The sequence below is a fragment of the Erythrolamprus reginae genome, chromosome 3, assembly GCF_031021105.1.
Source record: "Erythrolamprus reginae isolate rEryReg1 chromosome 3, rEryReg1.hap1, whole genome shotgun sequence".
Lineage (NCBI taxonomy): Eukaryota > Metazoa > Chordata > Lepidosauria > Squamata > Dipsadidae > Erythrolamprus > Erythrolamprus reginae.
This window is the reverse complement of record NC_091952.1, coordinates 21,985,505-21,995,610: the sequence shown is the minus strand read 5'-3', so window position 1 is coordinate 21,995,610 and position 10,106 is coordinate 21,985,505. Positions and strand designations below refer to the sequence as shown.

Sequence of the window (10,106 nt, the reverse complement as noted above, 5' to 3'; positions counted from 1 at the left end):
TTTTTGCCAGCATCACAACCTGCCCAAACTCCGCATCCTCCCGCTGCTCTCCGTCCACCTCCAACCATACCCCCTTTTGGGCCATACCAAACTCTCTTGAAGCGAGGGGAGTTGAAGTTGCGCCTTTCCTCAAACTGAACGCCGAGGCTTCGCCTTTCCTTCAAAATGAACGCCGAAGTGCTCCCTTTCTTCACGGCGACTCGGACGAACAGGCGCAGGAGAGAAAGCCAGGAGAGAGAACCTCGGCCAAATGGTCGACCTCTCCGTCGTGAAAGCAGGAGGTGGTTTAGTCCACAACATGGCGGCCACCATGAAGAAAGCGGTGAGAAGGCTGGGGAGGGGAAGGAGAGCGAACTCGGGGCGGAGTGGCGGCTGTTCCATTGTCTTACCTCCCCCCCTCCTCCCCCCTCCGTGATGCTTTCTCCGGTGTTTTCCTCAGTGGAAGCTAAGGAGCGGGAGGAGGCCGCAGAGCGCCCGGAGGGGAGGCCTTAAGGCCTGGTGGCCCTGACCTGGCCGAGATGGAGGCGCGTTGAAGGGGTCGTTAAGGGGAAGGGGGGACCCCAGCCCCATTTTGTTTTTGTTTTTTTGCCCTGAAATAAGCGTGGCGTCCGGTAAATCAGACTCTAGTCCCAGCCTGGTGCCCTCCGTGTTTGGAGGGGGGATGCGAGGTGGGATGGCGCGGGGGCGGGGCCTCCTTTGGCGGCGTAAAACTCTTTGCTGCCTCCAGAGGGCGCCGTACAGTTCAGGCTGAGGGGACTTTTGAGGGCATCCTTCCCTGAAGTATCACTTGATGCTGGCTGAGCCATGCTCGCAGTGGACGGGGAGTGGAGACCACGAGGAAATCTTGGGCTTTGAGGTTGGAAATGTTTCCAGCCCCCCATGATTAAACCACTTTCCTGCAGATGAATTAGATATTTAATATCAGATTATTAGAATAGAATAAAATTCTTTATTGGCCAAGTGTGATTGGATACACAAGGAATTTGTCTTGGTGCATATGCTCTCAGTGTACATAAAAGAAAAAGATACATTTGTCAAGAATCATGTTGTACAATACTTAATAATTGTCATATGGGTCAAATAAGCAATGAAGAAACAATCAATATTAATAAAAATCTTAGTATACAAGCAACAAGTTACAGTCATACAGTCCTAAGTGGGAGGAAAAGGCTGATGGGAATGATGAGAAAAAAGCTAGTAGATATAGAAGTGCAGACTTAGTAAAAAGTTTGACAGTGCTGAGGGAATTATTTGTTTAGTAGAGTGATGGTGTTTGGGGAAAAAATGTTCTTGTGTCTAGTTGTCTTGGTATGCAGTGCTCTGTAGTGAGGTTTTGAGGGTAGGAGTTGAAACAATTTGTTTCCAAAATGTGAGGGGTCATTAATAATAACAACATATAATAACAATAAATTAGATATTTATTAGATAAATATCTGCCTGGGAAATATCAAGGAGTCTAGCTCAATTGAAAAGAGGCTTGGTTGTTTTTCCTCTTAGTATGATGATGATGATGATGATGATGATGATGATGATGATAATATAATAATAATAATAATAATAATAATAATAATAATAATAATAATAATATAATAATAATTATAATTATTATTACTGTATTATTAATGAGATTTGTATGCCGCTGTTCTCCGTAGACTCTGTAGTTTAGTAATGTGTGTAGGTTCCACCTCTTCCAATGTCAAAGACTGGTCTTGGAGTGTAGACTTATGTGAGCCGTTGGTATTCCTTCCCTCCTGTGCGGCTCAGTAAGTAGCAGCACTCTGCCCATGCGTAGGAGTGAAGTATTGGGGAACATAGTGATATTAGCATGAGCATTTAGACTTATACACCACTTCACAATGCTCTCTGAGTGGTTTACACAGAGCAAGCATATTACCCCCAACAATCTAGGTCCTCATTTTACTGACCTTGGAAGGATAGGTGGCTGAGTCAACCTTGAGCCTACTGAGATTTGATCTGCCAAACTGCTGGCAGCCAGTGATCAGCAGAAGTAGCTTGCAATACTGCACTCTAACCATTGCGCCACTGAGGCTCTTATATTTTACTGAACAATAACAAATTATAAAAGAATAGATGTCCACCAGCAAGTACTTTTAAAATTATCACAAAAAAATATTCTTAAAAGCATTATTTTTAGTTTAGGAATGCTTGCAGGCTCCACCTTTTCCAGTGTCAAAGTTTGGTCTTGGGGTATAGACTTATGTGAGGTGCTGGCATTCCTTGCCCCATGTGCGGTTCAGTAAATAGCAGCACTTTGCCCCTGCTTGGAAGTAAAGCATTGCGGAACCTGGTTAGTGCTATTGGGATGCTCGTTGCAACACTGGGTGTAAGGTTTGACCCTTTGGTGTGTAGGTGCACTGTTTCAACTCACAGAACCGAAAGACAGCAACTTGTGGGGTAGTGGTTCAAATGTTGGGCCAGGAACTGGGAGACTGTGACTTCTAGTTTTGCCTTAGGAATAAAAGCCAGTTGGGTGACTTTGGGGCCAATCAGTTTTTCTGAGCCCAACCTCAACATAGGATTATTGTGGTGAAAAATAGAATGTACGATATGAACATCACCCTGAATGGATAAAAAAAATTAAGGTACGATAAAATAGATAGGTAGGTAGGTAGGAAGGAAAGGAAGGAAGGAAGGAAGGACAGGGCTTGTGTCACTTTGCACTAAACCCTGCTCCTGACCTGGTTAATATTTGGTAGGGAGGACTAGGCGCTCTTGTAACTGTAAACAGGATTAAAAGGTAAAAACTGGGTTGTTTGCTTGCAGATGTTTTGGTTACCTAGCTAATGAAAGATTTACAAGCAAACAACCAAGCTCAGCTCCAAGGATTTTACAGTTGAATCATGAACTACATATATTTCTAGGCCGCCCTGAGTCTCTGGAGAAGGGCAGTCTAGAAATCGAAATAATAATAATAAATAAATTATTATTTCTATTGGAAGATTAAAAAACCCAAACAACTGGGAATAAAGCAATCACCAATTACTCCCTACCAAAAAAAGCTTTCCAGGATATGAACACAAACTCATTAGGATGAATTCATTGGCCAACCCTTGTTAACCCCATGCTCAGAAAGGGTTACTGTTCTGTGCATTTTTCCATTTAATCTTTCCTGCTTTGGATTTAAACCTACTTCAAAATAGCCCCTGTGTTGGCTACATGTATTTTATTAATCTGGTTTTAAGAATAAGTTGTTATTTTTGTGCAAAAACATTAAAAAATATATGAGCAAACCTTTTGCAATAAAATTTCAAAGTAAATAATAATAAATAATAAAATAATATTTTATTTATTTATTTTGTAAATAAATTAAACATTCAGCTTGACTTTAGGGAGGATGGAATCTTGCTTTAAAAATACATTGACAAATATTTTGTCATCCAGATGGAGATGTCTGGGAGTTACATAATGGCAACTGGATTTAATTTATTTTGCTTTGAAAAGGTCCACTGCTTATCCAAGCAGTTTCTTCAGGCTGAGCAGTTTTGTTAAAGGTGCCCAATATATTTGTCCTTCACTGTGATTTTATTTCTCATCTAATTTGAATAAGCTCGTTTGGCAGAGACCTGTAAAGGTTGGGTTGCTCCTAAATCCTTTCTCCTAGTTGGGTGGTTAAGTTATGCTTTAAAATCAAAAGCATAGAAGCAGAATATAAGTTTTCGTGTATTTCCTCATTAATCTTTTGATTATTTGTTTAGTTTTAGGGGGGGGGGACTGAATTTTCAGTAAAACTGAATAAATTTATAAAACTTTTCAATCAGTATTCAAGGCCAGTTTCAGTCAAACTGCAGAGCAATAAGCATGAGGCTGAAGAAATATGCATTAGTTCAGGGGTGTCAAACTCAAGGCCCAGGGGCCAGATGTGGCCCACAGGGTGCTTAGTTCTGGTTGGTGTGGCTGCCATCGAAGTAGCGAAGGACAGGCCCACAGGCCTCTGCCAGTGAAAATAGAGCTTGTAAGAGTCATGAGGATGGTTTCAGGAGGCAGTTGCTAAGGAACACATTTGCTCTGGCAGAATACTCAGACCATCCCAGGTGTCCCCAACACGAGTGATGTTGAGCTGACCACACTCGCCATGTCCTTCCAAGGTCAACCACAACCCTGATGTGGCCCTCAATGAAATCGAGTTTGACACCCCTGGAGTCTTAACTAGACTGCATTAGATTGATGCTAATCTTGGGGCTCCAAATTATTGGGGGGAGAAAACTAATTCATTCTTTATTCTGTTCTTCTTTTAGTTGATTGCTTTATTTTTCCAAGTAGTAGAATATAATAATAATAATAATAATAATAATAATAATAATAATAATAATAATAATAATAATAATACAACAACAACAATTTATTAGATTTGTATGCCACCCCTTTCCAAGGACACAAAATATTCTGTGTAGTTCTTGGTTTTTTCCCTAGTTTGTTTGATTGCTTGTAGGCATCTCATTACCTGCCTAGGTAACAACATCAGTGATAGTAAAGGGGAGTTGGTCCCTGTTTATATACAATAGATTGCTATTCCAGTGTTGGGGTATGTATGGTTTACTCCTTGGGAGTTCCTTGATTAGGATATTATTTTCTGCTTGTTTGATTGTCTGGTGTTCATCCCTGCTTATCTGAATGATGCTATGTTCTGATCTTTTGTTGTTGTTGTTCTCTTCTTCGTTTTTTTGTTGTCTCTTTTCACTGACATGTAAATATGCTTTATTTCTATGTATCTATTGGTGCTGATTGGTCTACCAAACCTCCAGAAATTACCCTGGTGTTTTGGATTTAGTTTGATATAGAATGCTCACTGTTTTCCCCTTGATTGCGTCTGTCAATATGTTGTGAGAGTAAGGAACTGTGATTATTTTTCTATTGCAGTTGATTTGTTATGTATTTTCTATTTTTATGGACATACAGTTCTCCTATTTATTAATAAGTCTGTCCCTTCTATCCCCATGCCATACCAATTTAAAATATTGGCATAGGTTCAACTGTAGCATGATAACATTAAGCCATAATGAGGTTTGCTTGCCTTTTATTGTAGCCATGTGAGACATCTGTTGTATTTAGTATTATATGCAGACTTACCTATTTTAATTTGGTCTGCTAAATATGCCCTAGCTTAATGCTATGTATGAATCAGCCCACTATGACTTATTTTGTTTATGATCTCAGGTGTTTCCTACGGTTACAATTGTGCATGCAAATATCCTAAGGACTTTTCCTTATACTCTCCCTGTACTACTTGTCTGTCAATGTTAAGCTTTCATTCTGTCAACATCTGTTGTATTTAGTATTATATGCAGACTTACCTATTTTAATTTGGTCTGCTAAATATGCCCTAGCTTAGTGCTATATATGAATCAGGCCACTATGACTTATTTTGTTTATGATCTCAGGTGTTTCCTACGGTTACAATTGTGCATGCAAATATCCTAAGGACTTTTCCTTATACTCTCCCTGTACTACTTGTCTGTCAATGTTAAGCTTTCATTCTGTCAACATCTTGTCTATATAGAATATGTGATCACTTCCTGTTTTAGAACATAAACTGATTGTTCTCTGAAAAGCTGAAATAATGGTGTGTATGCTATAACCTAGTTTAACTGAAAAAGTGGATTATTACTCACATGCAATATATTTGAAGAGCTCTTTTGTTTTTATGTAGGCAGCAGAAGACGTTAATGTTACTTTTGAAGATCAGCAGAAAATCAACAAGTTTGCTAGAAACACCAGTAGAATTACAGAACTAAAAGAAGAAATAGACGATAAGAAGGTAACCAAAATCTGACAGTTCTCGAATCAAATCATTTTTTTTTTCTTGTAAGGTTAATTGGAAAAAATATGTGCTACCATCCAAAGCCTTATGCTTTGGTTCATTTGTATGCCAGTGGTATTCATAATGGGCAATGGTACAAAGAGTAAAAGCTCAGGTTTCTATTACTGATTTAGCAGAGTGGGAAGAAATTTGCTGCAGAACTATTTCCTCTACCAGGTTATAATATTGGCATATATTTCTCCTTTTGGCTAATTGTGTTAGGTAAAGTTTGTTGTGGCCTCAAATTGGTTGCAAAAGTTTTCAGAATTGCTGGAGTTGAATGGTTGCAAATGTTATTAATTATCTCAGGATATTAACTCATGTTCCCCATAAAATTAAACATAACCATACTTTACTTTTGTCATATTCTACATTTCTATGAACATGGATAGTTTAAGGATAAGCCAACATCACAACCATATAGTTAAGAGAGCATTTTAAATCTAAGCAAGGACTTTGTCAAAACAATTATGACTATGACTGTGTGACCAGATTGAATAGTGAGACTGGATTTTGAAAGTCAGATTAAATCCACTCACCTTGTAGAATCATATTGACAATTCATATGCCACTAAAGCATATCACTGTATTTTAATCACTTAAATGTATCTTTTTCAGTATTGAGAGGTAGCTGATAGGGCTAGCTAGTTCTACTCTTTTGAATTTTGTTCCAAAGTTGTTTCTTAGATAGTCACAGCTAGTTTAGAATTACATACATATGTAGTGATACCTCTACTTAAGAACACCTCTACTTAAGAATTTTTCTAGATAAGAACAGGGTGCTCAAGATTTTTTTGCCTCTACTTAAGAACCATTTTCTACTTAAGAACCCAAGCCCGAAAAAATTTCCTAGGAAATTTGAGAGCAGCACGAAGGCCCGGCCAGTTTCCTGCCATTCCCCCTTTAATCCCAGCCATTTCGGGCTTTTCTGGGCTGCCAGAGGAGTCTTTCGGTCGTGCTTAAGGAGGCTTTGGCAGCCCAGAATGAACAGTGTTTTCCTTTCTCTGGGCGCTTGGAGAGGGAATAAACGACTTCGCTGTGGTCACTCCCTCATGCTGCCTCCCATACACCCAGTGCGAGATTGCCTCCCGGAGCGTCTGGGCGCAGAAAGGCAAAAGGGGGCACTCATCTCACCTTCATTCGGCAGCGACTGTCCTCCTCCTCTTCTTCCTCCTCCCCCTCCCACCCAAATTCTAAGCTTTTATTTCTTTCCTAATGGGTTTGCATGCATTATTTGCTTTTACATTGATTCCTATGGGAAAAATTGCTTCTACTTAAGAATGTTTCTATTTAAGAACCTGGTCATGGAACGAATTAAGTTCTTAAGTAGAGGTACCACTGTATACATACATACATGTTTGTGACTGTCCGTGCATGAACTTATAATGGTTTATCCTAAGTTGATTTACAATCTGTATCCCGATGATGGCTAAATTGGTGAGAAAATAACCTGATTTCTTGAACATAGAAACAACACCAGAACCTGCAAGATGCTTGTGATGACATTCTGGTGCTTGACGATGATACATTATTGATACCATATCAAATTGGAGATGTCTTCATTAGTCACGCCCAAGTTGAAACAGAAGAGATGTTGGAGGAGGCAAAGGTAGGTTCTGTTCCTTGTGCTGTGTCTGGGCAGGGTGGATTTTATTTAAATCAAGATGATTTAAATCACTAGTAAAAAGCTTGATTTAAAATCTACTCAATTTAAATCGTATTTTTTAAAGAGCAACTGTCATCTCTGTCCCTCAACAGCTCTCCTCTGACCCTCTGTTGATTCACTGACAGCCCCAGTCACTTTAATGGTATGGCTGGTGATGCAGCAGTGACACAACAAGGTGAGGGACATGGCAGGCAGCAGGTGAGTGGATGCCCACTAACAGGCACTGCCATGGTGGACAGGTGCTCTTTAAATGGAAGGACTCATTCTTGCTGGTAGTTAGAATATTTAATATTATTATTTGCAAAAAAAAAGGAAGGTTTCCTATTTAGCCTGCAGAGTTTGGATTCATTGAATGGGTTTACCAAAAATGTAAATACAGTGATACCTCATCTTACAAACGCCTCGTCATACAAACTTTTCGAGATACAAACCCGGGGTTTAAGATTTTTTTGCCTCTTCTTACAAACTATTTTCACCTTACAAGCCCACCACCGCCGCTGGGATGCCCCGCCTCCGGATTTCCGTTGCCAGCGAAGCACCCGTTTTTGCGCTGCTGGGATTCCCCTGAGGCTCCCCTCCATGGGAAACCCCACCTCCGGACTTCCGTTGCCAGCGAAGCGCTTGTTTTTGCAATGCTGGGATTCCCCTGCTGGGATTCCCCTGAAGCATCGCAAAAACACAGAAGTCCGAAGGTGAGGTTTACTATGGAGGGGAACCTCAGGGGTATCCTAGCAGCGAAAAAATGGGCGCTTCGGCTGGCAAAAGGGGTGAATTTTGGGCTCACACGCATTAATCGCTTTTCCATTGATTCCTATGGGAAACATTGTTTCGTCTTACAAACTTTTCACCTTAAGAACCTCGTCCTGGAACCAATTAAGTTTGTAAGACAAGGTATCACTGTACTGCAGAATTTATTATTTATTTATTTATTGGATTTGTATGCTGCCCCTCTCCAAGGACTCTGGTTTACAGCATATCTGAACAACATAACAATACATCTAAGAAAACTACATGCTACTTAACTAAGCTCCATTTCATGCTGAATAAACTAAATTATTAATGTATCTTAAATATATAACTATCTTTAGATAGATTTTTAATCCAAAAACATTTTATTAAAATAAACTTGATAAATCAGATTTTAAAAAATTATTATTTTTTTTAAAAAATCATTTTCTATTCATCCTGCTTCTGTGGCTCTTTTAAGATATTGCAGCAAGAAAAGATGGGGAAGGGGGACCTGGCAAATGTTTTTTCTTCTTTCTTCTATTGTGTCTAGAAATGAATTGCTGATTTTTCTTGCTCTCAACAATTTCTCAGCATCACAGTTCAAAGACATTGAATTGTTGTTGTTTTTGCTCAGTCTTTCTGATTGTCAACTTTCACAGCTATGAAAACTATGACTTGGCAATGTGTATCTTTGACATCAATGTGATGTTTTCAGATACCGAGCATGTGATTGTTTTTTTCACTCTCATTTTTCAACTTCAACAAAAGATTCATGAAGACTTTCTTCTTTCTAGCCACTAAAATAATATCAGCATATCTGTATGTTTTCTTTTTCTTGGCAATGTTAACACAGTCTTCTGTTTCTTTCAGACTCATAATAAATCCAGCATGTATATTGAATATATAGAGTGACAGTATTTAACTTTGGTGCACTGCTTTTCCAGTTTTGAAGTTATGAATGTTCCATTTTAATTGTTTTCTGGACCACTGTATAAAAGCATTCATGCTAGAGTAACATTAAAAAACACCCATGGTAAAAAAATATTAATATATAAACTTCAAATTGGTTTAAACTTTCAAATTGGGTTAAACAAGTGTGCACATAAGGTGGTCTGAGGAATTTATATTTTTAAGAACTATAACTCGTGATCTTCTGAGTCAGAAGTCTAATCAATAAAGGAGAAAAAAGTTGTTTTAGCTGTTAACAAATATGCCAATATTTAAGGTGACACAGAATCTTCTTTAATTTTGCTGTAATGGAGGAATTCTTGGAAGGGAAAATGTTTCCTTGAAATCTTTACTTAACATTTTTCTATTTTTTTTCCTTTGCCAGAAAATATTACAGGAAGAAATAGGAACTTTGGAAGCACAAGTGGAATCCATCCAAAGAGTACTATCAGATCTTAAAGTCCAGCTTTATGCAAAGTTTGGCAACAATATAAATCTCGAGGCAGACGATAATTAAATAGGAATAGAGACAGCATTGGATGTTTTTGTACTAATTATTTTTGCTTCATGGTCAATTTTTTTGAGAACCCAGCTTTTCTTTAAATTACATTTTTGTTACATGTATTTAATTGCATACATTCTAATTTATATGTTTAAACCAATTTGTCCAAATTCTCTGGTGTGTTATTAAAGGTGGGTGCTTAAAAGTTTACTGAAAAAAGTAATAAAGCTCACAGAAATACATTCTCTTTTCATGCCTATTATATAAGAACATTTTAGAAAAGACACATTTTTGAACATTAGCACAAGACAGTTCATTGAGAATAAGCACAGATTACAGTTTTAATATTTAACAAAAATTACCATCCAAAATGTACCTTTGAAAGAAACTCTGTAGAGCAGCCTAATCCAAGAGGAAAACTATACACTTGCTTTCTTAACTAT

The 10,106-nt window shown here is 38.4% G+C and overlaps 1 protein-coding gene across 2 annotated transcripts; it reads left to right on the top strand.

The window, feature by feature from the left end:
• Positions 1-216: 216 nt before the first annotated feature.
• On the top strand, positions 217-9,905 carry PFDN4 (prefoldin subunit 4). 2 transcript variants are annotated; one of them, XM_070748799.1, is made up of 4 exons: positions 217-322; positions 5,669-5,776; positions 7,287-7,427; positions 9,547-9,905. In XM_070748799.1, exons 1-4 carry the CDS (start codon positions 251-253, stop codon positions 9,676-9,678), a joined length of 453 nt encoding a protein of 150 aa, XP_070604900.1. In that variant the 5' UTR covers positions 217-250; the 3' UTR covers positions 9,679-9,905. The 2 variants fall into 2 exon arrangements, with proteins under 2 accessions (XP_070604900.1, XP_070604901.1); XM_070748800.1 differs by lacking the exon at positions 217-322 and adding an exon at positions 414-524.
• Positions 9,906-10,106: the final 201 nt, after the last annotated feature.